The sequence below is a fragment of the Siniperca chuatsi genome, linkage group LG18 (genome assembly GCF_020085105.1).
Source record: "Siniperca chuatsi isolate FFG_IHB_CAS linkage group LG18, ASM2008510v1, whole genome shotgun sequence".
In the NCBI taxonomy this organism is placed as follows: domain Eukaryota; kingdom Metazoa; phylum Chordata; class Actinopteri; order Centrarchiformes; family Sinipercidae; genus Siniperca; species Siniperca chuatsi.
The window spans coordinates 21,848,313-21,873,258 of NC_058059.1; the positions used below are offsets into that span (position 1 = coordinate 21,848,313).

General features: G+C 40.0%; 1 protein-coding gene across 2 annotated transcripts; it reads left to right on the plus strand.

The window, feature by feature from the left end:
* Positions 1-1,088: 1,088 nt before the first annotated feature.
* LOC122865701 (zinc finger protein 235-like) lies at positions 1,089-9,276 on the plus strand. 2 transcript variants are annotated; one of them, XM_044174511.1, is made up of 5 exons: positions 1,089-1,516; positions 2,971-3,157; positions 3,268-3,351; positions 4,856-4,918; positions 6,668-9,276. In XM_044174511.1, the coding sequence occupies exons 1-5, from the start codon at positions 1,310-1,312 to the stop codon at positions 7,951-7,953; spliced, it is 1,827 nt and encodes a 608-aa protein (XP_044030446.1). In that variant the 5' UTR covers positions 1,089-1,309; the 3' UTR covers positions 7,954-9,276. The 2 variants fall into 2 exon arrangements, with proteins under 2 accessions (XP_044030446.1, XP_044030447.1); XM_044174512.1 differs by lacking the exon at positions 1,089-1,516 and adding an exon at positions 1,528-1,930.
* Positions 9,277-24,946: the final 15,670 nt, after the last annotated feature.

Below are 24,946 nucleotides of genomic sequence, written 5' to 3' on the forward strand. Positions count from 1 at the left end.
GACAGCAGTTTGATCAAACACACTGGCTCAGTTCAGCAGGAACAGGAGTCTAGTCAACACACAGCATTTGGTCATGAATACCAAGCAAATGTTCTGCGGTGACATCTCGAGGAGGAAAAGTACAGTGAGCACGTGGCATGCAAGAGAGGAGGGCTGAGCCTATTTGTGTGTATAATGGCTGGAGATCTTGACTGGAGATCTCAATTGGTCATTGAGTCTGGTACTGCCATTGTAACAGTTAAGGAAACATTGACATTAGGTAACAGGTTCTAAAAGTTTTCTATGTTTGGTAGCATTTAAGGATAGTTTATGTACAAGGACTACTATGCAAGATGCTGTTCCTACAAGATATTATCAATATCTATGTGATAAGATTGCGTGCCTGCATTGTTTAACCATATGCCACGGTGGCAGAAGAACCCAATTTTTTTTTCTAAAACAGAAACTTTTTTAACAGAAGTGAAGGTATTAACATGTGTCTTCCTTGAAGCTGGTGCAGTTGTTGTCGTCCTCAGTGTACTCAGAATCAGAGTGGTCACTGCCCTCTAGTGCTTACAGTGAGGAACTACAACAGCACGTTTATATTAAAAGGGACAGTACAAATCAGCAGGCCTACTTATGGGGATCATGGGGTCATGATTTCTGGAAAGAGACATTGCTATTGAGTTTTTAAAATTAATTTTTTCCGATATATCTCCAAAACTCTGCAACTCACACCAAAACAATCTAGATGGATAAATAGCACTACAGGTGAGAGGAAAAATATGCATTTTTGATTTGGGGGTGAACTGTCCCTTTAACATAAGTAGGCCTGCTGGTTGTAATCTGTTAGAGGTGTTCATGCCAGCGTCAAGGCAGACATGACAGCACACTGAGTTCCTGCGAAAACTTTAAAAACGTAACCAACCAAAATCACGCAATAATAAACACTCTAATGAACGAATAAAAACAAGATATTTTTCTTTAATTTACATAAATAAATAATTAACGTTGAAGTGCCCGAACTGCCCGAAGAGCTCGGCTGGTTATTTTTTTTTTCTAAATGAATGGGGGATAATCAAATTTTAGGAGCAACAGCCGAACCCCCAAAAAAATATAATGACTGTCGCAATGATGCTGTGCCGCTTCATGTCCTCTAGAGGGGGGCAGACTTCTTCCTAAAATGCAACCAGTCTGCCGTAAATCACACGAGGAAGAAGAAAGAGGAATAACAACAAGACCGTTTGACAGCTGACGCAGTGCAGGAAGAAAGCTTTCCATTTGGGAGTACTATGAAAAACTAAATTATACCCTCAAGTTACTCATAAACATGTTCCGGCTGGAGACTTTTGAGAGTCAGATATTTGCTGTAATGGAGTCTCTGGTGGAAGCGGCGGTGACGGAGCTCAGCAGACTTTTGGACAAGTGCTCGGCTAACGGTATGGCCGCTCCGCGCTGCTCTGCTCCGCCAAACGGAGAGGAGGAGAGCAAAGCGACTCCACCTGAGGAGAGACAGCAGTTTAATAAAGTTATAACGGTAACACACACACACACACACACACACACACACACACACTGTTAAGCTTTCCAACCGCCCCGTAAATCAATCAGAATCAATTCAGTGCAAGTCTATGGGAGAGAAATGTGTATGAGATAGAGGGACACCCTCCTGCTCTGTTGTCCCTCAGCCTGTCATGTTGTTCCACTACCCAAACAGAGAAGCCGGGGAGGCGCGTAGAAACAGCTCTCTCTCTCTCTCTCTCTCTCTCTCTCTAGCCCTCCCTAGTTGACTGTCCCTTCACTTAAGCGTTGCTTTGTTGGCAGTCAACCATTCCGAATGTACCTTAAGACACTCGTGATTTATGAAACATATAAAAGAAGAGAGTTCACTGCGTGAGTGCCTTTGTACATCAACAGGAAACGAAACTGTATGATTTCTGAATGAAGTTTGGTGAGTAAGGCCGAAAACACTGCTCTTACCCTTTACAATCACCGCTCATTAATGTCCTCTCTCAACCCACACTGCATCATCATTAGGTCGGTTTCCCATACAAACCCCACACTGCTGTCTTACGTAACGTGAGAATGGGCAGGTATAGCTAGTTAGCGGTTGCTAAAAACTGTGTCATTTGGTGTTACGGGCTTTGCTTATCAACATTTAAACTAACGCTGAGTATATTTATCGAGCAGAGTTATCGTGTTTTATTTTCGTCAGTTTGATATGTAACGGCACTGAAAACTACACTACCCAAATTAACCTTTTCAGTCCAAGGCTTCAAAATGCGTTTTTGTATGTATGTGCCTCTGAAAGTCTCTCATTGGCTTCAAACATAGATGTGTTACAGCTTTTCAGGATAACCAGGGCTATTTCAGAATTAAATTATATATAAATATATATGACTTTAGGTTCACTTTGAAAAATCTAGTCAAAAAATGCAATTTTTAGAATTCTGAAGGTGTCAGATATGATCAGTGAAATCTCTCTGTGAGCTTTTTGGTGTAGCTGACAGCAAACAGCGTCATAACCTGTAAATAACATAGGTGAAAGTTAATAAAGTGTAACAACAAACCTGTTCAAAGTAACTTTTATTCAGCTTTTACTAAAGTCAAACCATGTCACTAACTATTCTGATTTAAAAAGATATTCCTAGAGCCCAAGGTGATGTCTTAAAAAAAAATAGGTTTGTCCAACCATCATTCCAAAACCCCCAAATATTCCATTAATGATGATATAAAACCGAGAGAAGCAGCATATCCTCACATTTGAGAATCTGGAAACCCTAACCCTACATTTTTTCACTGTAAATTCCCTAAACAATTATTTGTTTATTGTACTGTATCATATTATATTATGTATTATACTGTTGTGTAGATAAATTTTCTGTCACTCAACAAATCTGCTAAATGAAATAAAAAAGGAAATTGTTTAAACACCATGCTTAACTAACCAGTCTCGTTGCTCTTCATTCTTTCTTACCCATGACTTTACAGAACCAGTTTGCATCCCTCATGGAAGCAAGGACCAAAGATGCTGTAGAGAAAATACTGATGATGTTGAAAGTGTCCATGTGTGAAGCTGAGGATGGTCCTGCTGCAGAGCAGAGAACTGGGCTGAATGACAAGACAAAACAGACGAGCATGAAGCCAAAAGCAGGGCGAGTGGCCGGACCCAAAACGCGTAAGTCAGTTAATGGCTTGAGCAGCTGTGGAGAGGCTTTTTATCTTTACACACTGGTATTTTGTTGTATATATTAAACAAGTTTTTAGGTTCTTGTTGTTAAATTACAGAATCAACATCCAGAAGCTCTCATCAGAGGAGAAAGAAAATCGAGGGAGGACTTGAACCGGCAATAAGACAGGAGAATGACCAAGGTATTTAGCGAGCTGTTACGTGATATGATTTCTTTATTGAAATCCATATGAAATAAAAAATTCAGGTCTCTCACTACAACTGTTACACTTCACAGGATAACAGTCATTATACTTCTGTAAAGGAGTCAGTGGTCAGCCATGCATGTTTCATTAGTCCAGTTCTGCTACACACCAATGACTTAAGTTCGAACAACTTCTGTACAGTTTGGGTTGAGTTTGCAGTAGTTTTAGTCTATTGTTCTGATATTGCTGCATTTACTAATACGTAGTTAAAAGTTATTGACAAAACTCTCTTGCTGCTCTTGCTCTTTTTGAACAGGATGGGATTGTAGTTTGATAAAATAATGGGCCTCTATCAAATGGAACATAAAATACAATATGATCACATAGTAAGCAATGATCAAAACATGTTTTGAATCCCTCCATACCTGTGGTTTTGCAAATAACTACTATCTGCTTGCATCCTCATGCAGCCATATTTTAGCTTTTGCAATATTTTGCGTATAGTATATAGGTTTTACACCCACCTTAAAATTCAGTTATTCGCCTGCATCTGCATTTATAACTCACAGTCTTAGTGATGTCGCTTACAAAACAATCTTTTACCCTCTGGTTCATTTCCATAGCAGAGTCAAGTATATTTATATAGCACATTTCATACAATGTAAGCTCAGTGTGCTTCACATACAACACAAGTGAACAAAATAAAATAAGGCATGAGTAAATATGGAAATACACATTAAAAGAAAAACAAATTCATCCATAAATCCATCCCCTGCCCACCCACCAACATAAACACACCCACCCACATATACCCAAAAAGAAGACACAGTTGTGCTACCTCTTATGTCATCAGGCAGTTCGTTCCAGAGAGTGGGCCCATAATAAGTGAATGCACCTTCACCAGATTTACTGCTGATCATGGGTACAGTTAGGAGACCAGTGTCTGATGATCTGAGGGTTCTGGAGGGTTTGTAAGCAGTGAGCAGATCAGAGATGTATTTAGGAGCTAGACCATTAAGTGATTTGTAAACAGTGAGCAATATTTCGAAATCAATTCTGTATCTTATCGGAAGCCAGTGAAGTGATCAAAGTATAGAAGTAATATGTTCAGTTTTTCTTGTTCCAGTGAGTTCTCTGGCTGCAGCCTTTTGAATGAGCTGGAGCCGTCTCACAGTCTTTTTGGGGAGTCCATGAACCAGTTTTTCAGTGTCTGACTGAGACAAGATGGATTTGACGTAAAATGCTGTTCAAGTTATCCTTGTAATGTGGCTTGTGAAGTTGAGTTCCGAATCCAAGATAACACCTAGATCTCTAACCTGCTCACTGGGTTTCTGTGTAGTTCCATGTTGGATTGCTTAGCAGGACAGATGTTCTGCCTCCTTGTAGTTCTGGTTGGACAGACTCTGCTCCGTGAAGCATACCATGTTTCTGAACAAAGCTTTAAGACATTATATCTTACTGAGAGATTCACTGAAGTTAATTTCATGTTTTGTATTTTCAGAAGAGCAACATACTGAAGAACCAACAGCAGCAGCAGCTGACTCAGAATCAGTGATCAAACCCGGTAACTACTGCTTCTTTACAAACCAGCAGAACAGATACTTCCTGTGTGTGTGAGGACAAGTTCATATGTATTTTAGTTGTATTATTGTTTTTTTTTAATCAGGAAGTGTCTTGAGATACAAGAGAGATCTGGTCAAAATGGCAGTGTAGTTTTGAATGTGGCGTGTGAATGCTTTATAATACGGCGGTGTGTCCAAATGAGGTTTATCTTGTAAATTATTGCAGGGTGCTTAGTACACAAATCCAGTCTTGCTGAGTACAGAACAGACTCTGGTGACACTGAAGATGATCCATCTAGGTGATCTAGTACGATACCAACAATGGCTTAAAAGATGAAATGTACGTATGAGTCTTCCATTGTATTTTTACTGAGGTCTGTCCAGTTAACAAATGTCATTTACAGGGATGAGTTTGTCATCCAACATTCAAAATACATTGTAGAGGTGAATATCTAAGACAGGATCAGACCTCAGCAGTAGTCAGTCTGATGCGTGCATACAGTGTACTGGGATTGTTTTTGCCATGTGTAGTTGTTGCTGTTCTCTTTAAAGTCACACTGACATTAAAGAAGATGTTTTTTGTAGTTCTTTGAGGTCATTGTTGTGTTCCTCACTGAATCACTTTTACCTCCTGAAAAACAAAATCTTTAATTGGTTACTTCATTGCAGTGTGTCACAGGGTTCCAGGGTGCACATGTGACCATAAATCTGTCAGGTGCGACTAAACATTTTCATTGGTCGCATTAGTGCGCCTGAAATTTAGCAGGTCTGATAAAAATATGAAAAAACACCACCATCTGTGATCGATTAAGCAGTGGACAATGTCCCCTCGCTCTAGCTCCCGTCCCGTGCGGTCTACTGACGATCACACATGCTCTGCAGAGAAACACACACAGAGAGAGAGTCTCCTGTTTAATGTAGGCCTACTTATGCTGTTGCACAATGTTGTTTTGTAAAAGTACACCCTTTGTTGCCGATGTCATTCGGTACCATGTTGGTTTCAATCATTTCGATAGGCGACTTCATGAACAACAAATCTCCTCCACACGCGGCTCACCTGCTGATGTGAAAACGGACTCGCGGGTGAAAAAATACAAAACTTGAGTTGTGTTTTTTGGGCGACGTACTGCTGATGAAGAAAGTCAACAAAGCAGACACATACGGGGAGAGAGAAACAGAAAGAGGCGGGGTGGGGCAAGCCAGAGGTGTAGGTGTGTGTGTGTGTGTGTGTGTGTGTGTGTGTAGAGAAAAGTGAAAGAGAACTGAAGGGAAAGGTGAGCAGATTAAAGTAATTTGTGAGTAAACACTATAATAAGGCGGATAATTAAGTAGGATTAAAATGGTGAAATAAGAAATAGGGTCATGTATTAATGTATTCTTTAAAATATTAGCCTATATATATTACCCAGAAAAGGTAACGCTTAAATTTTATTATTGGGTGCACCTAAATGAAAATCTTAGGCGCACCAGTGCCACCGATGTAAAAGTAAAGCCTGGAGCCCTGGTGTCAGTAACTGTCAGTAAAAAATGAAAGTCAGTGAAGAGGTTGTAATTGATTGTAAAGGTTTCTTACTCTTTTAACTTGATAAAACATGTTTATCTTACAAACTAGTTTTTCTTTAAGAGCAAAAAAATGTTGAAATTATATTTAGAGTAGTTGTGAGTGGTTGTGTTTGTCTGTGTTAGCTGTGTACTTCCCACTTTCTTTCAAGTCCCCTAATGAAGCGTTTTGGTTTGTTTGTTTGTTTCAGCTGATGCAGCCACACGTGAGAGTACCTCTGGGTCTCCATCTGAACCTGAAGCTGTGTTAACAGAGCCCACCTCAGAGCTGGCCTCCGACGTCCAGGAGGATACAGACACTTCAACTACCACATCCAAGATCAAAAAGAAGTCCACGGGGCCGTTCAAATGTCTTTCTTGTGATAAATCATTTGCTCAGAAGTGTTTGATGGACAGACACCACTTGACTCACTCCAAACCTCACCTTTGCTCTGAGTGTGGCAAACGTTTTGCTGGACCGCAGGGGCTCATCGCGCATTCAAGACGTCACACTGGAGAGAAGCTTTACAAATGCTCAGACTGTGGGACGGGGTTTGCTTACAAGTACACCTTCGACAGACACATGCGTCAGCACAGCCTGAGAAGACTGAATACCCAGACGTGCGCGCTGTGTGAGAATCAGTTCGCCGGGGTGTCGGCGCTTCAGCGGCACAGGTGTTGTGCCTTAAAAAAGACGTTTGTCTGCTCGCTTTGCCCAGAGACCTTTGAGTGCAGACAGAGTCTGGCCGATCACGAGAATCTGCATTCGGGGGACAAAGATTTTGTCTGCGAAATGTGCGGCGAGAGCTTCTTCTCGTCCCCGTCCTTGGCGACTCACCGGGTGACTCACATGCAAAAGGAAAACTGCTGCGACGTGCTCGGCCTCGGATGCAGCGACTTGCGCGTCCTCAAAATTCACCTGAGCAAACACACCGGCGAAAAACTTTTCACTTGTGAGGTTTGCGGTAAAGGGTGTAGTCACCAGAGCGCTCTGAAGCACCACATGCTGACCCACACAGGAGAGAGGCCGTACGTCTGCGAGACCTGCGGCAAACGCTGCGGCCACGCCAGCGCGCTTCAGAACCACATGAGGATCCACACCGGGAAGAAACCGGGGCAGCAGCCGGTCTGCAACGTGTGCGACAAGAAATTCAGCTGCATGGTCAATCTCAAATATCACATGAGCATCCACACAGGGGAGAAGCTTTACGCCTGCGATCAGTGTGATAAAAAGTTCAGCAACCCCAGCAATCTCAAGTTACACATGATGATCCACTCGGGGGAGAAGATGTACGGCTGCAACATCTGCGGCAGGAGGTTCGCTCAGTCCAGCAGCCTCAAGCTGCACAGACGGATCCACACAGGAGAAAGGCCGTATCGCTGTGTGGTCTGCGGGAAAGGATTCGTGCACAGCAGCGACTTTAAGAAACATCAGAAGGGACACCTGCCAGATGGGCCAGGAGATGGACAGTTTGAAAAAACTGCAGTGAAAATGTAAAACATGTCACTGCCGTACAGTCACTTTGTGTACTTACATGTTGACATACTGTACACTGGCGATTGGGCTGGGCAATGTGAAGATAAATACTGTGAGATGATAGAGATTTGTTAATTGTCAAAGATTTTTCAATCATGTTTATACAGAGCTGTCAATCCCCTGGCTGTATTAGACCATTGCAGGCTTCATTGCAAGTATAAAGTTCACTAGATTGACCAAAAACAATAGAAACTTTGCACATCTGGTTATATTGCCTATAAATCTCAATTGAGTTTCCAGAAAATGCTCTGTAACACAATGTAAAATTACATACACTGCATGGCCAAAATTCTGTAGAGACACCCATCTGTGATTGTTGAACATGTTATTCCAAATCCATGTGCATTAATCTGCTGCTACAACAGCCTCCACTCCTCTGGTTTCAGGCTTTGCACATTTTGGAACCTGGCTGCAGGGATTTGCTCCCATTCAGCCACAGGAGCATTAGTGAGGTCCAACACTGATACTGGGCGATAAGGCCTGGCTCTCAGTCGGTGTTCCAGTTCAACCTGAAGCTGCTGGATGGGGTTGAGGTCAGGGCTCCATGCAGGCCAGTCAAGTTCTTCCGCACCAAACTAGGAAAACCATTTCTTTATGGGCCCGAAGGTGTTGGGTCGAGGTGCATTGACATGTTGAAAAGGGCTTTCCCCAAACTATGAAAAATATGATTGTATGCTGTAGCAATAATATTTCCCTTTGTTGGAACTAAGAGCCCAAACCCATGAAACAGCCCCAGACCAAAAGCACACACACCTGTGTAGTCTGGAGTGTCCATATACTTTTGGCAATATAGTGTATACCAAGTTTGAAGCTTTTAGTCATATCGCCCAATCGTAACTGGAGACTGGCATTATTGTGAAGGTTTTTCGACAACATTTGGTCAGAGGTTGAAAACCATTTCTTTAACACGTTCTGTTCCAGACGTGTTCAAGCAATGTAGCGTTCCCCTGACAAAACAGTATTTTGTGTATTCATTTAAAAGTTAACGTGATTGCCTACAAAATATTTATAAAGTAACCACTGTGTTCTAATTGACTTCTCAAAAGTTAAACATGTCTTTTAAAGTTTGTTCTCTGCTGTCTTCATTAGTAGCTGTTGATGCTCTGTCTTAAAGCAGTGCTTGCTCTCTGTTTAATGCTGTTTTTTTTTTTTTTTTTCACTTGATTGGTTTTACTGGAATCACACAAATTACTTACATGTGGGTAATTTCCTTTTGTCATTAAACAAAGGAAGGGGAGGAGGAGGTAAATGAGGTCAATAAAGAAAGCAGATAACCTAAGCTAATTAACGCTTCACCGTGCCTGAGACCTTGTAACAAAGTACTGGGCAGCGACTTAGAGCAGCATTGGGATTTTGGCAGGAGCTGCAGTCACAAACACAGCTCAGTTTGTTGAAGCTGTATGAGGAACAGTAGCTAAATTTATGCTGGATGGATATCCCAGGATGTAAATAATCTAATTAAGACGGAAGCACAAAGAGTATGTCTTGACTAAAATACACTCCCTGATTATTTTACAGTTCCCTCAAATTTCCTCCCAGCCTACTGTCGATGTTCTGAAACAACATCAGTACACATCAAAACATCACCATTCAGCTGAGAGGAAGTGTTGGGATTTGGGAAATACGCTTATATGCTTTCTTGCGGAGAGTTAGTTGAGAAGATCAATGTCACTCTCACGTCTGTACAGTAAATATGAAGCTACAACCAGCAGCTGATTAGCTTAGCTTAGCATAAAGACTGGAAAAGGGTGGAAACAGCTAGCCTGGCTCTGTCCAAAGGTAACAGAAACCAACCTGCCAGCACCTCTAAAGCTCATTAATTACCACGTTATGTCTCCTTTGCTTAATCCATGAGGTTTAAGACTCTAGAAGTCACTTCACCTGGCCAAGAAATAGTCCAGCAAATAACCCTCAGTTGCGTTGTGGTTTTATGTAAAACTCATGTAAAACCACAAATATTTAACACTCTGTAAAACCACTCACTTCGATTTTCGTACAAATGAAACAAACAAGATAATAAAATGTTAATTAGGGAGCTTTAGAGGAGCTGGTAGGCAGATTGTTGTACATTTAAAAAGACTCGGGGTGGCTGTTTTCCTGGTTTCCTGGGTGGCTAAACTAAGCAGTGGTGGCCTAAAGGTTAGGAGCTTGTGACTGGGAGGTTGTCGGTTCAAGCCCCGGACCATCAGGATAAATCTGGGTGGGGTGGCTTGCCCCTCCCTCATCACCACTGAGGTGTCCTTAACCCCAACTGCTCCAGAGCTGCTGCGTGGCCAGCAGATCAGACTGTGGTTGTACTGGGCAGCTTCCACATGTGAATGATCAGTCAGTTTGGAGAAGAAAAGGCTGAATTCCTACCTAAAGTCTTGATTCTTCAATCATTGTTTATGAACAAAGTCAATTTCATTAAATACAAGACTTTGAGTGATCACATCCACTGGGAGAACATGTCAGGGAAATCTTATGAACATAAAAATGATGTAAGATAATGATTAATAATAATGAAGAAAACACACAGGAAGGTTCTGGAGCAGCTCACGAGACTGCGTTTCCCAAGACTCTTCTTTAAAACACTAAAAAAGGACTCTTCTTGTGGGTGCATGATGGTACCTCCATTAATACCTTTACCTTTCACACTTTCACTGACACACATAAATGTACAGTACTTTATCGAGTTTTCCTAGGTATAATAAGCTTCACCTTCTTTCATATTTAATATCTTGATGATGATCATGGACAACCTTTGCTTTGATAATTCAGTTTCAATCAGAAATTGTTAAGTGTGAATCCAACCAGAACTATAAAAAGAAGTTACTGTATTCTGTTAGGTCATCCACTAGATGGTAGTAGAGGATCAACATACACCAAACTGCAGAATTAACATTAAGCTCGATGCTTACTGGTGCAACAGAATAATAAGATATATATATTATCAACAGGTATGCATACTGACAGTCATCCTTTATTTTGACTTTATTTTCACGTCTTTTTGTGTAAAACCTTTACTGCTGCAGAATTCATTTTTCAAGAGGATGACACGAGAGAGACTGTATTCCCTGTTTTGATCAGCAGATTACGGGGAGGTGTGCACGGGAGAGTTGTCCAGTTAACTTTTACACTCAGAAAGACATCACAGAACAAAACCCCTCTTTTCCCAGCTTTTCAAGCTGAAAGTAAAGGAAACCAAGATAAATAAATAAATAAAAATCACAACACAACAAGACAAGACAAAGCAAATGCACAAAAACAGAGCAATTCAAGCTGTTATCAAAATCTGTCAAGAATGATCTCTTAAAAAATTACATTTTATAAGAACCTTTGAAACTGGATGAGATGTGCTTAATCGTCATTACCTGCCTCTCTCCAAAAAGTTGCTGCATGAAGAAATTCAGTTTGAGCTCTAGAAAACTGAAATGAAACCTTTGTCCTCACATGGAACTTGCTCCGTGAAGAGCTCCATGTTGCTTGTGGCTGCACCAACTGTTTCCCTGTGTGACTCCGTTTCAGGCGGCACTAAGCAGCTCATACACTTCTAATACCAGTTTATTGCATTTAGTATAACCTTTAGGCCAGCTGTGCTTAATGCTGCTAAGAATTCAGTGTTTTTATGGAGATTAAACTCCTATTGACACAGAGGTGAAGTTCCCTGTGTAGGAAGTTTGTTTAAAATAACTCCGTAAAACACACACACAATTCCTCATTTAGTTTATTATTTAAACAGTTAAAAAATAATCATCTAAGGAAAGGATAGCAAATAACATAATATAATAATGATAATACAATATAATAATATATATATACAGAGCGGCTGAAAAACTTAAGAAAACTTACTGTAACTTGAGAAAAGTTACAGTAACTTACCGTTTAATATTAATATTAAAAAATAATAAATAAAAAACAAGATTTTTCCCTTAAATGCAATTTTAGAAGAGTGGTTTTCGAAAATCCACAGTAATGGTCTCTGACATCAGGTCGAAAATTGGACAGTTGTCACACGTATGTTTCTTTTTTAAGCTACTGGAGTTGATGACCGTAGGTGTCAGTATTCCTAATCCGTGCTTGTTATGGTTTTAATGGAGTGTGCTACTTATTGTTTCATGGTACAACTAGTTAGTCTAATAGTCATATCAGCAAGAGTTGTTATAGGTAGCACAAAACATGTTGTGAATTTTGCATAAGGATCACGATGTAACTATGGAAGCCCTGAGAGGCAAGTGAGAAAAAAAAAAATTCTTGTGATCAATTTTCTAAGTCTGATCTAAATTGTTTTCTCACCTGTGTTCATGACTTAAGAACAGGTAAAAAAAAAAAGGTTTTGCCACGATAATCTTTCTAAGTTCCTTAAATGTTTTTTCTAAATTGCTTTTTGTTGTTGCTCTTGTGGCAGAAATTACAACAACAAACACAAAAAAATGATGACGAAATAATTTTCTTTCACCTAGCAAAACTTTTTTTTTAACCTGTTTTCATAGATTAAAAAAACAAAACAAAACCTTTTTCTTTTCACCTGGCAATTTTTTTTCTCCACCTTTTTCTTCACCAACCCGTTCTCATTCCCAGGGCGTCATATACCGACATTTTGTCACACCCCTCGCCATTGTGTACAGACGCACATGAAACCCTTTAGCCTTCAGAAACTACTACTAGGTTTAGGCAACAAAACTACTTAGTTAGGTAGTAGGAAGTCACGTGACGTAAGTCACAAGACACATGACGTGACTTGTAATGTAATGTTACATAAAACTTTTAAGAACTTAACGTTAACTTTTGGTTTCACATGGGACACGAACCCTGGTATCCTGGGTGAAAGTCCTGTCTTTGTTTATTGATTATCCTGCCATAACCTTTTTTCCCCCCACCTGTTCTTAAGTCATAAACACAGGAGAGAAAACAATTTAGATCAGACTTAGAAAAAGTCTAACTTGCTTCTCAGAGGTTCCGTATGCAACTGCTCCGCACCAAATTTTAATTAACCTGAAGTCATCAATTGATGCATACATTTTGTCCAACGTTGCGGAAATAAAATTGAATGATCGTTTTTTAATGAATAATAATAAAAAAAAAAAAGGTGTGCCAGGGTTAATCTAATACCTGTCCAATTTGTTTCCTCTGGTGACAGGGAGGTTTGGAACTGAAAACTGGAATCAAATGTCTGGTCAGAGTCATGGTTTTGTGTATATATTAATTAATTAGATACATACAGATTTTTGTGTGTGGCTGCTTGTGCTTAGACAACATTTAACATGGGAGAACGTCTTTTGTTAAAGCTGCTATAATCAATATTTTTATAGTAACATTGGATTATATGACTACTTGTATGTGAGAAGGGTTTGTGATGAACCCACAGACTCAGAATCAGGTTTATTGCCAAGTAGGTAGGGATGTTAACAAAGGGAATGCATTTTTCTAACAAGGGGGATGGCATCCCCCCTCAAATCACCTACTGCTTCCACATATTTGGGCCCATGGAGCATGTGCATTGGAGACTTCCTCTGGCTGAGCCAATTGACTTCCTGCTGTCTCCCCACACATAAATAATTTACTGATGCGGCTCTTCCAAGACTTTGTCATTTCAGAGTGTTTGTGACTTTCAGAGGAATTTATTCATCATTTCACAGCTGTTCCTTTTATAATTATCATGCATGGGAAAAATACTTTTCGGGCAAGCGTGTGTCTCGTGATCCTGCTATACCAAATGTGGCCACTATGCCAAAATCACCTCACAACCGAGTACCGTTCCTGGGGCCTTGATCCCTACAATCGACTATATTGCACGATTAGCCTGTTTGCATACAGACAGAAGTTATTGCTTCAGTTCATTTCCGGAATGGCAGCAGCTTCGATACCTTCAGACAAACCTTGTGCTGCCTGCCAGATTGACCTCCAGCAACTTTAATTTCTTGTCCACTATGGCTCCCTGCGTGTTGTCTAACTGTGATTAATGGAAGACAGTTTCAGGGGTCACTACGCTGACGGTCAGCTGGAGCTGTGTGGTGAGCCGTGTCACTGCAGAGTGATGAACTGTAGGGACAGAGAACAGGCAATCAGCATGCAGAGGTGCTTTCCTTCTGATCGTTCGATCCAAGGTCCAGATTTAATCACACAGGTAATCATACCTTCACTGTCAGAGCTCCTGGACTATGGAACTACCTGTCTGTAGCGATCAGGGATACTGTTTCTTCTTTTAACCCTTTTTTAAAGACTTTTACAAATGAATGAATTAGCTTTTACCTTACCTCTTTGTATTTATGATTTATTATTTGACCATTTCAACTCATTTATCTGATATTTGTTTTACCGTTTTAATGCTTTGTTTTTATTAGTTTCATCAAATATGTAATTTATAATAAGTTAATTGAGAATATAAGTCTATGAATAATATGGATGGATGGATGGATGAAGAGTCTGATGGTGAAAGGATAGATGAATCGATGGGTGAATGAATGATGGATCAATGGATGACTGGGTGGATGGATGGATGGATGGCTGAATGGGTGAAAGGTTAGAAGCATGTATGGGTAAAAGGATGGATGGATCGATGAAGGTTATGATGGTGAAAAGTTGGATGGAAGAATGGTTCAAAGGATGGATGGATGGATGATAATGAATGAATGGATAATGAATGGATGGATGGATGGGTGACTGGATAATGCAAGGATGGATGGATAATGAAAGAATGAACTGATAATGAGAGGATGGATGGATGACTGGCTGGATCTTGTATCTGGAGGGTTGCCACAGGCCACAGAACCAGATCAATGTGTGTCACCTGACTGGGCATGTGACTGAGAGCAGAATGTGATCAATCAATTCTGGGGCCACAGCTCACTGACATGATGACTCTGACCTTGGATAGACACCATTAATTAAAACTCTGTCGAGCTCTTTATCACTCGCTGCTCCACCTCATGTGGACGGCCCATCAGTCAGCAGCAGCAGCTGCAGACTGTCAGCAGTGGGCGGGATAACGCGAGCGTTCAGCGTGCTTACACCACTGCATTATGCAACATTATCAAACATATGTGGGTCGAATTGTAATCAGCAGGCCGAGCTCAGAGCTGAACTGGTGTCTGAAGTTTGCATAAGCCTAAAACATAATGCAATACTATAGGACTCCATTCAAAATATTATAGAGAAATCGAAGTAAGCGTTTGATACAGGATATATTTTCTTGCTGAGTTTTCTGCCATGAAACATTTAAATTACTTTCCAAATTTTGATGTAGCCTTAATTGAGCTGTATTTTGTAAGGAAAATAAACCAAAATATAAAGATAAGCATTGGATCAGAAAGTGGATCGAAATATCCATTATTAAGGGACTTGGATTAGGATCAATAGCAAAACAACAACCTACTTTTGACTGTGCCCTGTGACTTCCCAAGAGGCAATGTTAGTACGTGTGTCTCTGAGCTGAAACTAAGGATGTTTTGTCTTGTTCCTGATACACTTGTTGACATTTTGAAGAAATAACAATATTTTAGATACTGTCAGCAAGCAAACACAGGACACAGAGGTAAGTGGATGGATGGATATTTATTACAAAAGCAGGCGATGGACACAGGTGGAGCAAACAGCAGGCAAGTAAACCAGATATAGGAATGTCTTTGTGAAAGTCTTATCTGAGGTTGGAAGTCCGTTTCTTTCCCGGAGAATGGCGGGGAGCTGTAGAGTCAGGAGACGAGGGTACACACGGGCTGAGGGGAATCCAGAGGACAGGTAGCTATTCTGCGGGGCCGCGAGTCAGGAGTAACCACACGGTAGGACTGAGACCAGACAGTGAGTGAACCAGAGGAGTGCTGTTTTATAGTGCAGGTGGGTGATTGCTGACAGGTGAGTGTAATTAATAGTCTGGTGATTGGGATCTGATGACTGTGGTGGGTGGAGACGGTGGAGTCTGTGCAGGCTCCCTGACAGATACAGAGTATAGTGGACTAAAAAATTACAATATTTCCCTCTGAAATGTAGTGGAGGGAAAGTAGAAAGTCTCCCAAAATGGAAATATTTCACAAATGTACCAACACATAATAACTGTACTTCCCACCTGTGAAATTACACATTATCACATATATCAACTGTGAATGGTCGGTTTCTTGAACAAAATGTGTGTGTAATTGCTTTATTGTCACAAACCCAATGCAAAACTGATATTTGAAAAATTACATTACAATCCAGAGCAGAGCTAAGTTCTGCAATATTTAATAAAACACATCGCCACTGCACCGATAACTGAAAGCCATCCAGAATCAATGGTTTTCATAGAAAATGTGCAGCAGCAGCAGCAAATGATGCATACATTTTTCCTGTGGGTCCTCTTGATGAAAGGAGGATTCATTTTATTGACTGACAGGGAAAGATCAGAGTGGGGGAACCCCCAGGCCTTTAAAGATGGAGTGATATTTCGTGTGAAGAAATCAAAACAAGGCCTCTAAATGGAGCCTATGGGGAATGGAGACCCAGCTGCACTATTGACAGGAGCAGAAGAAAAAACAAAGGAGCTCACTCAGAGACAAGAGCCGGAGAGGGATTAAGTTTGGCATTATGTCATATAGCTGATTTCCCACTTGGTTTACATATCCTCCTACCTGTGGAAGACATTTCATCTATCATGCAAGCAAATACAAAAACATTATTTATGACTGAAAGAAGGTCTTATTGCAGATACAAATTCTGCTGTTGTATTTTCAAAACTTGGATGAAATGAAATATTAAAGAGGAATAAATATGCAGTGAGTAGGACATGGCATACAAAACCTAACTTCAGGAACAATACAAATCTTAAATAAATATAGGCATAATACATACAAAACAACATATACATATTTTAATTTTCAACAAACAATGGCATGAAATACGTGATCCACTGGGGGCCAAAAATCTTAAATAACATAAGAACATGGCTCATAAAATGATCTGACCACTCGTAGGCAATGATCTAGAAGAGGTAATGCAGCAGCTAAACTCCACCTGCTCCCTTTAACCAGGTTCCCACAAAATGTTTGTACATGTATTCCACTGTCTGTCACATGACATATTAAATATTGTAAACAGTACTTTACAATCAGGAGTCTTCCCCTCTTCCCTCAAGCATTCTGTTATTACACTACTACTGTAAAACAACAACTTAGACCCATCTGTGATAAGCGACTACAGACCAATCTCCAATGTTGCTTTTCTTACTAAAATACTTGAAAAGGTTTTCTACAAACAGCCGCATAGTTACCTATCACTTCACAACCTGTATGATGTGTATCAATCAGGCTACAGGTCTGACCACAGCACTCAAACAACTCTCAGGTAGTCAGTAGTCAGTGACCTAAAGATCAACAGTGCTGCAAACAAACCTTCCATCTTCTAGTATTACTAGACCTGACTGCAGCTTTTGACACCGTCGACCACAACATTTTACCCGGTAGACTAGAAAATTCAGTTGGCCTATCCGGCTGTGTCATTAACTGGCTTTCTTCCTAACAGGCAGGACATTCTGTGTGTCTCTTGACAACTTAAAAACTGGCAATTTTAATTTTTGTTGTGAGGTCCCACAAGGCTCAGTTCTAGGCCCAATACTGTTTAATCTCTATATGTTGCCACTTGGCTCCATCACACATAAGCACATTGTAGCTTACCATTCATATGCCGATGATACACAATTATATATTTCACTTTCACATGGTAACCTCAACCCCATAAATGACAACTGTATCAGCGACATTAGACACTGGATGACCAAAAACCTTCTGCAGTTAAACAAAGGCAAGACTGAGATCCTTGTGGTAGGCGCTAGAGGTCAGAGACAGGAGATCCACTCCAAACTGATTTCGCTGTCTCTGAAACCCAGTGAGCAGGTTAGAAATCTAAGTGTTATCTTGGTTTCGGAACTCAACTTCACAAGCCACATTACCCAGTATACTGTAACTAGAACAGCATTTTACCACCTAGAAAAACATTTCCAAAGTCAAATCCATCTTGTCTCAGTCAGACACTGAAAAACTGGTTTATGCATTTATCTCCTCCAGGCTAGACTACTGCAATGCCCTTCTTGCTGGACTCCCCTGAACATATTACTTCTATATTTAGATCACTTCACTGGCTTCCGACAAGATACAGAATTGATTTCGAAATATTGCTCACTGTTTACAAATCACTTAATGGTCTAGCTCCTAAATACATCTCTGATCTGCTCACTGCTTACAAACCCTCCAGAACCCTCAGATCATCAGACACTGGTCTCCTAACTGTACCCATGATCAGCAGTAAATCTGGTGAAGGTGCATTCAGTTATTATGGGCCCACTCTCTGGAATGAACTGCCTGATGACATAAGATGTACCACAACTGTGTCGTCTTTTAAAAGCAAGCTTAAGACCTACCTGTTCTCTCAGGCCTATGACTAGCTAGTCCATCCAATCTATCGGTCTCTCTCTCTCTCTCAATTAAATTAAATTTGAAGGCTTTATTGGCATGAAAGTTTTGAAAAACTATTTTGCCAAGGCATGCCTTGTCTTATTTTATTTTATTCATGTGTTGTGTGTGAAGCACATTGAGATTAAATTGTATAAAAAGTGCTACATAAATAAATTTGTCTTGACTTGACTTATGGAACTTGGTAGGTATTGAGTGGTGGGTGGATGGATGCATATTTCATTCCCTCAAGTATTGGACAAAGAGTTAAAAGCAGAGAATCACAGTTATTACAATTCATCCTGAGCTGAACATGGATGTCTGCAGCAAATTTCATGGCAATAGTTAGATATTTTAATCTGGACCAAAGTGGTGGACCAATAGACTGACGTTACCATCCCCAGAGCCATGCAGCTAGCAAGCTAAAAACGTCATGAAGTACAGTACTACTGACCACTGAAGAGCAATATTAATATGCATGACCTCAAATTACTAATTTGTCTGTTACTTATTTCACATGCTTTATCTATTAATTTGTACCCTCACAATACTTAACAACCAAACATTAAGCATATCCACGTCTTGGTCCAAAATCAAAATGAAACTGTACTAAATCCAGTCGGTCCACAGATACATGGTACACGAGTGTCAAGGGGACAAGGAGAAATACTATACAAGCTTTTCATTTGAGAGCATGATTTCGTAATTCAAGAGAGTGAAATAATGATTTACTTGAGAACACAATTAGTATATTGAGCACACAGACTAGAGTTTTGCAAGACATTTGAAGGAAGGCTCTGTAATTGTAGGGAACGGAACAGTATCTTAAGAGATCAATAATCTAATCAGATACATTTCCCCTCTAAAACTTTCATACTTTAGATCATATTTACAGGGAAATGGATGTCAAATTTAATGGTCGGTCAACAGAATGCTTATGTTATAGTATAGAGGAAATCTAGTAGGTACAACAGATTACAACATATTGTTATATATTCTGCATACCTAATATCTGCTATAGAAAGGATGAGATCCAGTTCTTCATTCAGGTCTTTTGTATTTCACATGTAGTCAATAGACATTATTTTTCCTTTGACAACAGTTTAGCCATTTTCATGAGCAGCAGGCTCAGGGAACTCCAGAAATGCTTTATGCAGCTTTATGATGACCACATATTGAAATGGTTTTCAGGGGCCAAGGACAATTCATTCTTTGACCTATAAAAGTATGTCAGCAAAAGCCTGAAATTCATACTTGGAGTTATCTGACATTATTTCAAGGGCTCCTTTATAAAGCTAACTGCCGTAACCCCACTGTACTGTAATCGTCATCTTTGATGCTGATTGACCTTTGATGTTCAGGCATATTTCATTCATACATACTACAGAGGGTCTGTACACCTGCATAAATCACAAGTTATTTCTACAAATAGACAGAAAATTAAAGCAGGTTTGGCTTTTCGCCCTCAGTGAGCCTGTTCTTGGAAAGCACTCCCTGAGGAGCTGAGGCTCGCAGAATAACTATCATCTTCTAAATGACTTACTAAGACTTTTCTGCATTTATTTAATTATGTTTCTATCTCCACTGTTCACTGTACATAAAGTTCCTCCTCGTTCTCTTGCCTTTTCTTAATCATGCAGTCTTTCAGGTTCACTTATTTCACCAAATATAAGCCATACTATGGCACGATATACAATGATAATTTTCACTGAACCTCAGTCTTGACTTTCTCTGGAATTCCTGTAAGTTCACATTTTCTTATTCTTTTCTCTCTTTCTGACTGCATTCACAGCATGAACGTGTAACTAAGTGCGAGCGCATGTGAGTGTTCCTGCATGTGTGACTAATCTACCTGCTCTAATGGCACCATTAGAGTGTTTCATTGGGGCCCAAATAGGCTGAGGCCTGCTCTTAATGGAGCCTGCGCGGCTCTAAACTGAAAGCACAGTCCGGTGGCTGGAGAAGGACATTTTGCTCCAACAATAATAAGGCATAACAAGATCTGCAAAGTGTTCAAATGGTAAAATCAATACTAAACTGAAATGTTGCCATGGACACGTGGAAGCTAGCAGAGGAGAGTGGAGAGGCGCCGGAATATTGCAGAATATCGAGGTTGAGTGTTGCTGGGTTTTATCTTCAGTGATGGACAAAAAAAATTGGCTGACCTCAACTTAACATGTTTGTTAAAGATTAAATTTAATCTTCTGCCATGTCCTCATTTTCATGTAGTCAATGTTTCTTAAAGACATGGCTGCCTGGGCTTCATTACCTCCACCTGGGAATTTGTTTTTGGTTCATTTAGTTTGTCTGATTATTAGTTAGCAGGATATCACAAAAAAGATTTTAATGAAATTTGGGAAACGTGAGTGATTTTGGTCTGAATACAATAGCACCAGCATGTCTCCATTTACAAGCACTTTATGTTTTGGCTCATAACTCCTGAACCATGAGTTGTAGGTGTCCCAGATTCTTTGGTTCGAGACAAATCTATCATTACAGGCACTGTCCTACGAACAGATTTTCTACTGTACTGCAGGGTGTGGTCACCTCACAGTGGATAAATATATTTTAGCACTCCTCCAGAGTTCATCCAATTTTCACCAAATTTAGTACAATAATATATATATTTTTTAATTTTCCTTACTGTTTTCCTTTAAGTGGCTGTCATTGCCATTGTAGGTGAGGCCTACAGTAGTTGGCGTAAACTGCTCTTGAATGTGTTGTGCAGTTGCAACCAAATTTAGTACAAACTCTGTATACTCCAAAAGTCCACATGGGTTCTCTCAGTTCCTAGTAACTGAGACCCGGGACCGGTCCAAATTATATTCAATCTACCAGGGTCCAGTTAGGGTCCTGCTCCTGGATTTGTGTGTCAATATATCTAATACCCAAGAGGACAAGAGTGGATCAGCTGATCACGTGGTGTGTCAGGAAAGCAGATAAATGACAGGGAATGTGAACTGTGAAGTCACTTCATTCAGAACCCCACCCAAACTGCACACAACCTTTCCAGTTAACAGACACCCACCACCCAAATTGCACACCACCTATCCAGTCATCCTGTGCCGCCACCCAGTTGACAGTGTCCAGCTGGATACCAGTTCAAAAGCCGGTGACCTTTCGGCCTGAAAGGCTTTAGGAAGTCAGGTGACGTAATATAAAGAGCGACGATGTCCATGTTGGGAGGAGGTTGTGATGGATGAATGGGTCATCCAGAAGACCAAGGTTCAATTCCTGTATGGGGCTAATTTTGACAATTGTGCGTTATTATTTTAAGACTTAGTTGACTTCAACATTTTTCATTTTTTTGTGTCTTATTTTCAGTTTTCAGTTGCAGTTTGGTTAGGTTTTACTGTTTTGTTGCCTAAACCAGTGGTGGAATGTGACTAAGTACTTTTACCTAAGTACAAATTTGAGGTACTCGTACTTTACTTGAGTATTTCCATTTTATGCAGCTTTATACTTCACTACATCTCAGAGGCAAATATTGTAGTCTGCTTTTTACTCCACTACATTTGTATGACAGCTTTCGTTACAGGTTACTTTTTAGATTATAATTTTTCATACCGTCAATGTCCAGTGAAAACCATATACAGTGGTGTGAAAAAGTGTTTGCCCCCTTCCTGATTTCTTTTTTTTTTTTTGCACGTTTGTCACACTTAAATGAAAATCATTTCAAAATCAAACAAATTTAAATAATAGTCAAAGATAACACAAGTAAACACAAAATGCAGTTTTTAATGAAGATTGTTATTATTAAGGGAAAACAAATTCCAAACCTACATGGCCCTGTGTGAAATTGTGATTGCCCCCTAAACCTAATAACTGGTTGGGCCACCCTTAGCGGCAACAACTGCAATCAAGCGTTTGCGATAACTTGCAATGAGTCTTTTACAGCGCTGTGGAGGAATTTTGGCCCACTCATCTTTGCAGAATTGTTGTAATTCAGCCACATTGGAGGGTTTTCGGTTTACCACTGTTCCATGTTTTCGCCATTTGTGGATAATGGCTCTCACTGTGGTTTGCTGGAGTACCAAAGCTTTAGAAATGGCTTTATAACCTTTTCCAGACTGATATATCTCAATGACTTTCTTTCTCATTTGTTCCTGAATTTCTTTGGATCTCAGCATGATGTCTAGCTTTTGAAGATCTTTTGGTCTACTTCACTTTGTCAGGCTAAGTAGGTTAAGTGATTTCTTGATTGAGAACAGGTGTGGCTGTAATCAGGCCTGGGTGTGGCTAGAGAAATTGAACTCAGGTCTGATAAACCACAGTTATGTTTTAACAGGTGGGACAATCACTTTTTCACACAGGTCCATGTAGGTTTGGATTTTGTTTTCCCTTAATAATAACAACCTTCATTTAAAAACTGCATTGTGTTTACTTGTGTTATCTTTGACTAATATTTAAATTAGTTTGATGATCTGAAACATTTAAGTGTGACAAACATGCAAAAAAAACAAGATATCAGGAAGGGGGCAAACACTTTTTCACACCACTGTATCTCCAAATGTGGTGATTTTGAATTAGAATTTTCTGATAAACTGAAGGATGAAGTGTTCCTTTATGGGTTGAGAAAATTCTCGTACTTCTTAAACTAAATAAACTATTTAAATCCCTGTTGGATTAGCTGGAAAATGAATTGCCACAAAGCTGAAAACAGGGCTGTTTTTCTTAGCTCATGAAAGTTGACATTTTAGAGATATGTGGTTCTCACAGCGACGCTACAAACATATGATGATCTTACAGAATATGATGGTTGAGGTTTTGAATGAAATGGCTCTCCATACACGAATTGACACGAAGAGACACAAAGACGTGGTTGGTTTTCGTGATTCAATGTAATTCACAAGCAAAGAATAAAACATTTTCAACCCCTCCCCTCCTCTGTATTGTGAGACTTGGTTGCGCCCATCCTCCCGTGTCTTCTCAAGCAGCAGCAGTAACTGCGGAGCTAGTATTAGCAAGCCTGCATCTAAAGCAAGGAATCTCTGTATGTCTGTCCTTCACATATCTCGGGAACCGTTTGTTTGATCGACTTCACACTTTGCGGGTCTATTGCTGAGGCCAGAGGGAGTGCAGTGTAGAATTTGGTGCAATTTGAACACGCGGCAGGTTTAATATTAATAAACTTTGAATAAACAGCAAGCCGATCAGCTCTGTGTCTGAGCGCGGAGCAGCGGGCTTAGGGCACTGAACAGCAAGTCACAGAAAAGTCAGCAGACAGCGAAAACACATATGGACCATAGCCTGACACATTTACTATTAATACTCATGTTGAAATCAAAGAAATAAACAAATGAAACCTTGCTGACAAAAAACTTTTATTACTGTCTGCACACACAGTATTTCTCTCCAGCACCAAACGGGAAGGAGCAACGGGTAGTTAGTAACGTCCGAAAAAACTCCTCAAATACTGTCACACACATTTTATAGACGGTGTTATGAGTCGTGTTTAATTCGACGTGTATCTGGTCCACCAACCAGCACATATTTTAGTGAGAAATCTTACTTCACCTTTCATAAGGAATTGTTAATATGTCATATTTCTTGGCTTAATATTTTCCTTGGAGAGCGCAGGGAGCTTCCATTTAATTCAAACTGCTACTGTATGTATATTTTTTATTGTTTTGTCACCACTACAGAAACACTAGGTAACGGCTAAAGTAGGATAAAGTTGTCTGAGGTTGACTGCGGTTAGTTATTGGTTTGATTATTAGTTTACAGTCTGGCCGCGATGCCCCAATAAATTTGTATTTATGCCCTAAAAATTACTTAATTCCAGGTCTGGAATCTGGAAATGAATTTGATTTAGTGTGAGTGGCTATTCTTACTCAGGATACATTTTGATGACTTGGGAATTGCATAGGGCCTAACTGGAAATGGCTAAATGACGTGCGTAATGGTCAATCAACAAAAAAAAACGACTGAAAAAACTGAGAGCGAGTGTTCATTAAACCCTGAAGTCCCTGCATGAGTTGTTTTCACCAAAAAATAAGTTTTAGATTTTTTGTACTCCATAATAATAAAACCATAAGCACGAGCACAGCCTGCGATCAGAGCTGTAAGGGGGTAAGAGAAATGTTTTCCTGGCGTGTTCGCTAAGAGAAAAGTAGATTGCAAAAACATAGCTTTTAGGCTACTTCCCACAGGCAGTTCAAAACCAATAGCTATGTCTCATATAAGCACAAATCTTTTGAGCAAATATATAAATGATCTGAACTAAAGGCACAGAAAATATATGATCTGAGAGCTAATCTAATAGGATGTGATGGTCACTGGTGTCGAATGCAGCAATAAGAGATGCAGCAATAAGAACTACCACGAGAAGTACAGAGTCCATTGTCTGATGCAATTAAAAGGCCATTTGTAATTTTCACCAGTGCTGTTTCTGTGCTATGATGCACTCTAAATCCTGACTGAAAATAAACTATTGTTATTTAGAAAGTCACACAGCTGATTGGCGACTGCTTTCTCAAGGATATTAGAGAGAAAGGGAAGGTTAGATATAGGTCTATAGTTGGCTGAAACCCCTGGATCAAGAGTGGGCTTTTTAA